The 12,109-nt window shown below is 40.4% G+C and overlaps 1 protein-coding gene across 1 annotated transcript in view; it reads left to right on the top strand.

Moving 5' to 3' along the window:
* Positions 1-12,109, top strand: part of fut8b (fucosyltransferase 8b (alpha (1,6) fucosyltransferase)) — a 97,629-nt gene that overhangs the window by 67,738 nt on the left and 17,782 nt on the right. Inside the window, exon 6 of the mRNA XM_026193886.2 lies at positions 5,941-6,178. Within this exon, the coding sequence (XP_026049671.1) occupies positions 5,941-6,178 (238 nt within the window). The remainder of the gene's footprint in view (positions 1-5,940; positions 6,179-12,109) is intronic.

Genomic DNA, 12,109 nt, shown 5'->3' with positions numbered 1-12,109 from the left:
CAAAACGTTTTGCCGTTGCTTCCAACAAAGAAACTCTTATCAGGAAAAACAAAATGTGAAATAATTTCATAAAATGATCCATGAATGAATAAAGGAAACGACACATGCTAAAACCTTTTAAAAAGTTCTTCCTGCATCGGATTTTCTAATAATGATATTAGATTTAGTTTTTTTCTGAAGGTGAAGCTCGTGCAGCCATTGTAGATGTTCATGCTAATTAACCAGTCCCTCTAAATGACACGCGATTGCACCTTCATGTGTAAAATATGTCACAGCCTGTCAGCAAGAGGTGTTTTTCCTAAAAAGGCATCCGTGAGGAAAATGCAGAAGCTTTAATGAGCTGAATATATTATGCAGTTTATTGCTGAAACATCAACATATTATTGTAAGTCTCCTGCCAGCAAAGCGCAGCAACACCGATTTTACTTCAAACGTGCCGGAGTCTTACTTTAGAGGGGGTCTATTATGCTCATTTACAGCGTCGTATATTCTACTTTTGGACTATACTACAGTAACTTCACACGATTCACAGTTCAAACTAATACTGATATATAACTGCTCATCTTACAGTGCTCTGTTTGAAATGAGCTGTTTTCACTCTTTTGTCTTTCCCTTTAAGTTCTGGGCCTTACTCTATGATGCTTGTTCAAGGATATCTTTCCATTATCTGCATTCGTTTACTCTAACATTGTCGATCTGTTTAAATGATCACACAAAGGTTGTTATCTACTAAGTTAACCTGCATTCTAGAGCTGGGCGATATGAGATTTTTTCATATCACGATATGTTTTTTTCATTTCAGGCGATAACGATATCTATCACGATATAAGCCAAATAACTATATTTGTAAGATTTAAATGTGCCGTTGCTCACAAGTAAAATGTGAAATAATCAGCAGCTTGTTCTTATTTAAATATTTATTTCCCATAATAAGTTCAACAGGGTAGATGTACTTAAGGAACATGAGACTTTTTCAGATAGATAAAGGCAAATATTGCAAACTACACAAAAGGCAGCCGCTAAAGCGTTTAAGTTTCAAAATAGAACAAACGAAACAGACTAAATTGTCAATTCCACTTAGAAACAAAATATTAATTCTAAAAATAAATCTTAGTTTGTTTTACAGAAGAACAGACAAAACTGACTAACTTTTGTCAATATCAAATAAACTGAGAACTAAAAGGAAATTCTCAATCTCTCCTTGTTGTATAGCTGAGCTTTTCAAACAGTTTTAACAGTTACTTTAGTCTGACAAAAGCCGAATGACGAATTAGTGCTTCCAGTCAGAGACTGAGGCTACGTCCACACGTACACGGGTATTTTTGAAAACGGAGATTTTCTGTTTTCGTTTTAAAAAATAATCCCGTCCACACATAAAGGCAGAAATGAAGGAAAACGCTGCTATGAACATGCCAAAGCAGCAGGTGGCGCTAGATTCCTAACCGTGCAGAAATGTTGGCCAATCAGAAGTCTAGAAGCCTCGGTGGGAAAAAGTAAACAAAGCTGGGGCATAGAAGCAGAACCGAGTCGTATGTGTGGAGGGACAGTAACTGTGTGTATATGTAAGCATTTAAACACTGCAGAGAGTAGAATTAACAGTATTGTAGAAATTCATTTCACTGAAACAATAACGTGGCGCACAGTGTGACGCATGCACCAGTTTATTGTATTTCCAGACTTGCTTTCGGCACATTTACAGTGCACGCTACTCTGTTTTTTGTCAGACTTGAAATAGCCGAAATACCTTCACACTACGGAACTTCTATGGCTCTTCCGTTCGACAATCTCTCCGGCATTGCAACCATCATCTGTTTTCTCTTCGGTCACGCTCGGTTGATTTTTCTAGTCGGCACACTCATTTCCTCCATTACGCGCTGGCTCCATTACCCGCTGGCTGTTTCCCAAACAAACACACGTGTGGCTTGGCACTTGTGCTGTACGTAACAAGTCACGCGACGTGACGCTGCGGCTGTGATTGGTTCGGCTCTGCGCTACTTAATTTGGATTGGCTGACCTTTTTTTTTTTTTTTTTTAAAGAGGACAAGAGCGGCGAGGTCTATCGCGATAGCTTAATTTCTCTATCGAGTAAAAGTTATATCGCGATACATATCGTTATCGTTCTATCGCCCAGCTCTACTGCATTCACACAAAAGGGCTGGTGTTGGCAGCATCTGACGAATCCTAAAGTGGCGTTTCACAGATCACATGACTCTTCTTCCACGAAAATGATCACTATGAGCCCCTACAACAGAAACATTATCAAATGTATAGAGAACTTAGAAAATGCAACTTTAAAATGAAACACTGTTGAAAAAAGGACACATATTGATCGTTAATGATTAATTTTAGCGCATTAAACAGGTAAAATAAACATTTTAATTCCAGTTGATTGTTTTATCACAGATTGTGTTCTAAGTGCTGCTATTTATTTTCTAAGGTGACAGCTGCACCTTAAAACTCTGAAACTTTAAACAGGATCCATTTAAACATTAAAGTTTACTAACTAATAAACAAGAAGTTGAAATCGCTTCAATTTGATTCGGATCCAAGAGAAATTAATTTTGTCCCAGCCGGTGTGAAACTGAATCTCAGAACATAACCTGCTCCTACTGTTCAGGCACAGACGTCTGAGGGATCTTCCAGGAGTTGTGACGCTATTTTCTGGAGAACTGATTTATCAGTAGGTAGTGATTTTATACCTGTTGATCTCTAAACTGGATCTTAACCTGCTCCAGCACAGGTTAGGTTCACAGCATAAGTTACCATGGTGATTTAGAGATCTTGCCTGGATAAGCCAAAATCCTGCTTTGTAGTGTAGGCCTCTCATTGGTTGCCTGTTGTAAACAGAACATTCACAGCCAGAGCCTGAGATGACAGTATTAAGCATGCCCCCTCTCTATGACATCACTCAGATCCAAGAGGAGAAAAATTGCTTGAAATCAAACATTTAGAACAGTCTTAAGTCTTGGTTTTTATTCATACGTGCACTGATCTCATGTTTTTTTTTTACATCTAATATAATCATCCAGTGTGGTAAGATAAATGCGTATGACAAAAATAGGAAAACACAAAAGGAGCCCTTTGAACAACTTGTCACGATTTCAGCATCACAGTGGATAATTACCTAAGCTCGGCATACTTCTGTCTCAAATTCAGTGGTCCTCAGCCATAGTCCCTAAATAAACAATATCTCCGTGGTCTCTCTAGTGCAAATCGCTCTGCAGCTGATGCTGTGTTTCACACTCAAAAAAAGAACAATTTAAACAGCCACTTAACCTACAGTACAAAGCGCTACTCGAAGGCTGCCTTTGTGCATGCATCGGCCGTCATTATCCTTGAACCACGTCTCTTAAGCGCTGCAGTCATTCCTGCTACACCATTACCGCCCTGGCATCCAACGGTGGCCTCCACGCCGCGAGATTCATTCTATAGAATGATCTCATGCACGTACTGTGACTCGGGGGCCAGGTTTGACACTGAAAACAAGCTCAGGATGCCACTGTAGATTATTAGTTCAGTAAGTTAGCCTACACCTATGGGGGTAGTAGCGGCAGCCTGTAACTCGAAGGGAAATACCTGTGTGGCTTGTTCTGTCACCTCTATGGCTGCTGTAGCCTGTGCATGTTATTGAGCAGCAGCGGTGGTAATCAGTTTTCTTCACATAAAGGATCCTCTCTTCTTTCCTTTTTTTCCTTTTCCTTTTTTTATTGCCTCTTGTCCTCTTTTTACATTCATCACCACGTTTTTTTTTTTTTTTAATGCTTTCATCCCTTTTCCTCGCCGCTTCCCTCTCCTTCCCTCCTCCTCCACCCTCTCTTCCTTTTCCTCTCCTGCTAGTGTATGATAGGCAGCGTTAGCCGGTGGGTGCCGGGCGGCCTGATTACTGTGAACCATCCACAGCTGCAGCAGCCTAATGAGGAAAACACTCCCATCAGCCGGTAATTGCTGTTTAGGAAGCTGGTTGGCATGAGCGTTGTGGAGTCGCTCAGACCGGCTGCTGAGCGAATCGCTACCCGCCCGGCAACTCATCGACAGCACAGCATGTGTCACTCTCTTCTGGTTTCCAATTTTTTTATTTATTTTTTTTAATGTTAAAAAAAAAGAGAGAAATCCTTGTTTCTTTCCCCAGCGCCTCTCATTTGGTATTCTCCCCCTCAGACTTTGTATGATATTGAAGCTAATGTTCAAGAAGAGGAATGAGACTGAAGTAGTGGGGAAGATGGGGGATTAGAGGGAGTGGAAAGGGGAAGCAGGAGGGAGGTTGCAAGAAATAAAGCGCTATAGAGTGGTAAAAGGAGTGATTGTAAAGGTGAAACATTGAGAATGCAGCAAAAGAAAGGGGCTGTGAACCGTGAAGGCATGAGCGAAAGTAAATGATGAGGCTTTCAACAGTCTACATTTTTACTTACTGTCAACGAATCACAGGAAAAGAGCTCATCTGACAGATTGTCATCTTTATAGGCTCAATAATTTCTTGAAACAGGTGGTAAACTGCAGTTTAATTGTCATCAAGTGTTATATATTTATACATGGTATATAATACTGGGAGCTATACTTTGCTTAATGTTGATATGCACTAGTAAATATGTATGAAACTGAAAATGTTCTACAGTCTCTATTTTTACAATAATGAAGACAACAGTTTCACACATTTTTAGGGCCATAATTTGTTGGATTAAGGTTTTGGTAGTAATCAATATGTGATTGAAGTAGATATACTTAAAGAGATTTAACGAAAAGGATTTGGATGCACTTTGGGGGAAATTATAGCCATTTTTGTGCACAGTCCTCTATTGTCAGATGCTCAAAATTAGTTGAACAGACTATTATCATCTAAAATATAAGGATTGTTTTTAATTACTAAGATGAAAGTCTTTCCCATCAGTGGCTGCTTGTAGTCTAGAATTCATAGACATCTTCAAATGCTCTTTTTTTCTCCCTTGAAATGCTCTTCCGGGCCTTTATCAAAGCCACCTTTAGTTGCTATTTCTGTAGGCCTCTCTACATTTGTTTTTGTAACTAATGACTGAAAGGATGCTATGCTGGGTTGAGATCATGCATGAGACTTTTAGTTAAAACTGAGCAGAGAGTATAGATCTGTACATTTCACAATTCATCCCAGTGTTTCTACCAGCATTCATATCATAAATAAAACGGCAGTGACCCAGATCCACTGCCAACCACACATGCCTATTCCATAACACTGCCTCCCTCATGTCTGACAGATACAGTAGTAAAGCAACTGTTCTTCGGGAAATAATCCTATTAATTTAATAATAATAATAATGGATTGCATTTATATAGCACTTTTCGGGACCCTCAAAGCGCTTTACAATACCATTATTCATTCACTCTCACATTCATACACTGGTGAAGGCAAGCTACAGTTAGCCACAGCTGCCCTGGGGCAGACTGACAGAGGCGAGGCTGCCATATCGCGCCATCGGCCCCTCTGGCCATCACCAGTAGGCGGTAGGTGAAGTGTCTTGCCCAAGGACACAACGACCGAGGCTGTCCGAACCGGCAACCTTCTGATTACAAGACGAACACAAACAGTTGTCTAAGCATTTCACTGCATGTCGTACTGTGTATGTGACAAACAAAATTTGAATTTAAATTTGAAAAATCACTATAATTCTTAAGCACTGTAACACTGTAGAAGTATAGAATGTATATCCTTTAACAATAGAAGGTATGAGACTAAAAAGGAGAGGGGAGAAGGCAAAATTAATTTAAAGAGTAGAGAAAAATAGCATGTACAGCAGGAAAGGCAACCTGGGAGTAAGCAGGCATCGTGAAATTAGAGTGGTGTATTAGATAAGAAAAGGACACAAAACAATATCAGCTATTTGATATTAAAAGTCACAGAGTAGGTCTTTGAGAGATACAAGGTGGAGGTCAAGCAATAAAAAATGTTGAACCACTCTTTCCTTCTCCCAGAACCCCCCAGACTGCAGTAAGGCGAGAAAGCTGGTGTGTAACATCAATAAGGGCTGTGGTTACGGCTGCCAGCTCCACCATGTCGTCTACTGCTTCATGATCGCTTATGGCACCCAGCGCACGCTCATTCTGGAGTCTCACAACTGGCGCTATGCTCCCGGCGGCTGGGAAACAGTCTTTCTGCCCGTCAGTAACACCTGCACTGACCGCTCTGGGGCCACCACTGGACACTGGTCAGGTGAGTACACACAAAATTAACAGCACAACAATGAATTACAGACAGTGAAAGCCTCAGAGATGCCAGTTGTGACTAGTTACGCGCTGATTTCTGGACGATCCCACCTAAAACAGGCTTTGCCAGACCTTTTCTTTCATGCTGTTACAGCGAAAGCAAAGTGTGAATTGCCTGGCTAAGCATTACTATGCAATTCTTGTTAAAACGTTTTGGCAGCCGGTGTAGCAGCACGTTAATGTTCATAGATTTTATAGCCAAAAAGGAAAAAAATCATTTTCTGTATGCACCTTACTCCTCTGACCTACAGTAATTTTATATGTGCAAAAGTCTCTGATAGAGCCTAGAGGCTGATATTGAAGGGAAAATTCTGATTCACAATTTCCTGCACATCCTGTAGGTTTCATCACAGACCGAGCATAAATAAACTGCATCAATTAGAGCTAATTTATGGAATCCTAGGTTAAGAGGACTTGTCATTTTTCTGTTGTAGCCCCAGGCTGTGGCAGAGACTGACTGAAGGGTCTTATATTCCCATACAGCTTCACTATTGCATCATTTTCCTGTCAAAAATCTATTTTGACACCAAGTTCATTTTTAGCTGAATGTAAAAATGCTTTTTTACACGTATGTTAGTGAAAATAAACAGGATCTCTTTCATTTATAAACAGTCCATGGACCATTTTTCATCAAAGTAGGATTGTTATTCCATCTGCGGTACTTTACATTTAGCACCATTGCTCTGTTCTGGTACACCCTGCCCTTCAGTGCACAAACATGGAAAGACAATGACATGATTAATGATTAAGTTAGAAACAGCGTGAAATGGAGGAACAAGGGTAGAGGTCAATTGCAAAGCATCTTCCAGATACATCAACCTAGAAACTGGCGACCTCCAGTCACACAAGAAAAATGTGTATTCCTTGTCGAAAATTGTCGAAAATTAGCAGTAGCTATAAACCTGTGTGCGGTACATCAGTTTCATGTCTTGCACTTGAACTATGTTAAACTGCACTGTCCCTTTTAAATAAATAAATAAATTCAATAGAAAATTTGCTTTCACATTAAGCCTTAGCAGCCATTTCCAGAGAAGTTGGCATCTTCCATGCAAACAACAAGAAACCATGACAATATGCTAAGCAACCAAAGCGGTCTCAAGAGGGTTTTTGGTGCAGCGCCCTCTTCAACCTCCAGAAACCACTTGCCGACCAGTTAGGAAATATATATACTCCCTTAGCAACCAGTGGCGGATATGTGCTGACTGGTGCTAGGGCTGTGTGCCTGGGGGACCTGAAATAGCACATATTCCAGGTGAGCTCTGTCCATAGTACATGTGGAAGGATATTGGCTGACTGCCATAGTTGGCTCATCTTGCCTGAACTAATTCTATGCTTGATTTTTTTTTTTTTTATATTTTGAAGACATTTTACGTATATGCCAGGGGACACTTAAAGGGAATATAAATATTCATGCAGGTTTGGGGCATAGCTTTAAACCCGAGTCTCTTATTTCATATTTCACATTTGTATTTTTCGCAACAGTAGAAATGCCCATACCAGCACAGCTTTAGGCATTTGCCAAAGGAATAGTCTGGCAGCAAAACCAGTGTCGTACTCATCACCTTCAGATTTACATACAGACAATGCTAGTATGGCTGTTGATTCATGGTGTTGTTATTTTTGCGTGACATTAGAATTCTGCACACTTCCAGTTCATTGTGAACACAGTTGAAGCAAAAGTTAGTTTGTATGTACAGCTGATACCAGAATACCTTAGGCCAAAGATTGATGGGGCTGTTGGGAGGAAAAAGATCTCCCTACTAATGCACAGGCAGCAGAATCATTTATAAATGAATTCAACCGTTTTATAAAGTGCAATTTTAATATGACTGAGTCCCACAGTATATGTTTGTTTTTCCACTTCTAAGCTGACATTACCGGAGCATATGTAAAAGGAGCTCAGTTATGACTTAGAAGTGTTACTATGAGACTGTACCTGCCTCCCTCTTTATCACGTTATCTTCCACTGCCTCCTCGTTCTCGTCGCCATGTCCTTTCAGCTCTTCATTTTTCTCCTATCGCATTATTTTACTTGTGCTCTCCTGGGCTCTCCCTTCTTATCTCCTGCTCTCCCTCTGCCTTCCCTCTCTTATTCTCCTGCCTTTCATGTGTCCTTTTCCACTTTTTAATGTATTTCGTAGGAGTTTGTCTTGCAAACAGTCTCCTATAGATCCATATATGCCATCTGGCAGCGCACATCAGCAGGCAGCTCCCTCCAAATGTCACTACCCTCCTTAGGCCTTTTAGCATTCTGAATTGTTGTCCTTATAAAAGCCTGCAATTTGCAGAGGCAGTAGTTTCTGATAATCAAGCCAGCTAACTAGCTGGGCATAGCTAATGTAATCCTGTTGGGTACTTGGCTACGCCTGTGGTCATGCCTGTTTTGTTAACAGTGCAAGCAAGTACTTTCCTTGGGGCACTAGACCACAAAGGGATGCTAAAGCCTTGGATTAATAAGTAGATATACATTGAATATCTCGCTAATTAAGTGGAGTGTTTGCCCATGCCAGTGCAATTACAGTGTTTAATGTAGTGAATACTGATCTCTTCAGAACTTGTAGTAGTGCCAATACAAGCTGAATTCCCAGATGGTAGTGAGCGCTCCCTTTTGAGGACACTTTATTTTCTACTTTTGTTTCTCTCAAATTCTCCTCTTCAAAATGTTCTTTATCATTTGGTTGTGAATGTCACCACTTGTTTGTGTTTACATTCATGTAGAAACATGCTTTGGGTTGTCCTGTACTGAGTTATGCCTTTGTATTGTTTCTGTTTATGTGGTAAAATTGACTTTTCTGGTATATTGTGTAGCAGCCCTTCACGATTCCAATTTCCTTATATATCTATACATGGTTCTCCCACTTTCTGTTAAGTGTTTTCCCCCAGGACGTGAGACATTTATAGACCTAGAGAGGATCTATGGTTTATGCGTATGTGACAGGGTGTTTCTATCAGGAAAACATAATGCTTGCGGGAAACATCAAAGATAGCAACGAAGTCATTATGGGACCCGCTGATTTTCTTTCTGCAAATGGGAAACAAAAAACAAAACATTACAAGACGATCCACCCTGAAATAATCAGGACATACAGGGTTGCCTTCTATGGTTTGTTCTACAGCTGAAAAAAAAGAAGGATAGGCTCTTTTTTTGCTTCTCATCCGTAAACACTCTGCATACTCTTTCACGTGATTCAGTTTATTTTGAAAGGTCTCAACAGGATCTTGAGCTTTATTCTGAGAGTTTATGTAGAAATTAAACAAGCGGACACGCAATGGTTTTACCGTCGTTGTTGCTAACGACAACGTATAAAAAACAGGCTCTTGTCTGTCCGTAGTGTGGTTATATTAAATATTTGAGAAAGAGAGAACTTTAAGAAATTAATATAGCCACTACAGTGACCATCAAAACGATGAAAAAGTAAGTGTGTGTGTGTGTGTGTGTGTGTGTGTGTGCTAACTATATATCTCATTATATCGAACAGCCCTAATATAAAATATAACAATTTTTAAGGATTGGGGTAGTGATCAATATACAGTATTAGTATTTTCTAGTCTCTTTTCTCTGTTGGTTTTGGACTCATCCAAGTGACCTCTCACTTGGATGAGTGACGAAACGTTTCTCCCACTGAAAATGCTACATCCCGATGAACAGAATCAACTTTTGGACAGTTAATATAAACATAATTTACACCAGATAGGACCTTTAACTACAGAAAAAGACTATATGGATAGAACCATAAACCCATTCAGTGAAGCTTCTGGCACACAGTTGTTGTGCTGATGTTAATGCCAGAGGAGGTTTGGAAAACACTGCGCTTTTTGAGTCAACAGAGTGTTAACAACTATGATACACCAGGCAACCACCGCTCTGTAGCTTTACGTGGTGTGCTACTTTGTGACTGAGTTGCTGCCGTTCTTAAACACTTAAACTTTGCAAGAAATGGCAAAAAATAATGCATTTCCATATCTACCCCTGCTGACTGTTTATTCCACTCGTTCGTGTTGCTCTTCTGCCACAACTTTTGTTTTCAGTGGACAGCTGGAGAGCTTAACACCGTCACTCATCTGGTATAACAGACTAAAGTCTCGACGCATAGAGAGGAAACCAGGCTTCTTTTGGAACAATGCTTCGTTGATCAAAGAGCTAATTTGCCAAAGAGAGAATATTCCTTTGAGGTTCTTTGTAGAGATATCACTGCCTTATGTGCAAGTCTGAGAGCAGCAGGAGAAACATAATGTTCCCTGCCATGGATAGACTGGAACAAGAGATCTCCAAGTTCAAAAACTAAGTCTCAAATGTATTATGAATGGAGAGGCTCCATATTTTGAGTCTGGATGGTGTCACTCACAGCTCAAGTTTCTTAGCCATGTTAATCTCATAAAATATTCATTAGGCTCTGTATACATCAGCGACTTAAGTTTAGGAATTCTGTGTCAGTGCAGGCCCATGTGCTCTAAGTGATGATGTATACAGGAAATGAATGTAGGGGTTTTGGAGTTGAGATACAATTTAGAGTAGCTTTGTGGTCTAATTAAGTAGCTGTGGGAGGAAGACATACTGCATATCTGTACATTTGTGCCAAGAAGTGAAGGCCTCGAAATATGCTCATTCCCCCTTATGTGAATCGTGCCAATTCTGTTATATAAGCAAAGACAGACTTGGGAATATTTTTTCTTTTCAATATTTAATGCTTGCAACCAATTTATATTCAGTTCATGCTCCTGCATGCGCACACACACACATATTGAAGCCTCTGTTGCTGCCCTTGTTTTTAACATGTTTTTTATGTACCCTTTCTGTGAAAGGCCATTTTTAATGACTCATTATGCCATTTATCTTGAAGTGTGCTATGGAAGCAGCGTTTGCAGCTGTACTAGGGGCTGTCTGTGGCAGTTACAAAAGCCACTTAAGTTTGACAGAACACAGGCCTCAAACTTGTTTTTACCTAAATCCGGGGTTTACGCGCAAACTCTGCTCAGGCTTTAAGACTGAAAGAGAGTGGAGGTTGTGTCTGCCAGCCATATCCCTTCTGGTGAGATGAGATTAGCTGGAGCTCTTTGTCTGTGTTTTTGGGTGTGAATACATATTTCCCTTTTTATTTGGGTCTCCATTAGTTATCATTGTCAAACCAAACCTTGTTCCACTGTTCAGAAGCTTCTGTACACGTGCACGCTCATGTGTCCATGTTCCCACTGGCATTTTTGTGACTGGGTGCATCCATGTTTGCATGCTTGTGTGCATTTCCCACTTTTGTTCACACATGCAGGTGTGTGTCATGCACCTGCAAGTGTCTTTGTGTAGAGGCAGTTGGCCTTGAAGGCTAGGGGAGGTCTGGCAGTGCTCAGGGGCTCTTTATTTCCCAAAGAGGTGACCTTCATAATCAGCCGTGCTCAACCCTTCTGCTCAGGGCTTCTTCCAAGAAGGACTTAGCCTAAGGGTGCCACACCACCAGCCACCCCTTCAACCTCTCTCCCCAAACCCTCAAATCCAAATCTTTGCCTCAGCCCTCTGGCCCTCTACAACCTTGACAGAAAGGAGCTTGACTTGGCCTTTCAGCAAGGAGAGGTGAACAATAGCTGTCAGTCATCAAAGCTGGACACACTACGGTTGAGGATTTGGACTGATAGTGGAACCAGGATAGGAATTAATATAGAAACTATGACACTCTATCATACTGTATATAGAGTGAGCATTTAAGTTGACAAAAAAAAGTCTGAAAGGAATGCTGATTGTTTTGTATCTGCATCATTTACATCTTTCATTTGGCTTGAAAAGCTTTTATTTCCAAGAGTTTTTAGAAAAGCTGGTTATAGTCATCTCATGTGCACAGAGACTTCCTTCAGTCTCTACTGCTGTTTGCTATTTCAAGTTGCTTTGTTT

Source organism: Astatotilapia calliptera, chromosome 15 (assembly GCF_964374335.1).
Source record: "Astatotilapia calliptera chromosome 15, fAstCal68.1, whole genome shotgun sequence".
In the NCBI taxonomy this organism is placed as follows: Eukaryota; Metazoa; Chordata; class Actinopteri; order Cichliformes; family Cichlidae; genus Astatotilapia; species Astatotilapia calliptera.
The sequence above is the reverse complement of the archived record's forward strand: the minus strand, read 5'-3'. Positions and strand labels throughout refer to the sequence as shown.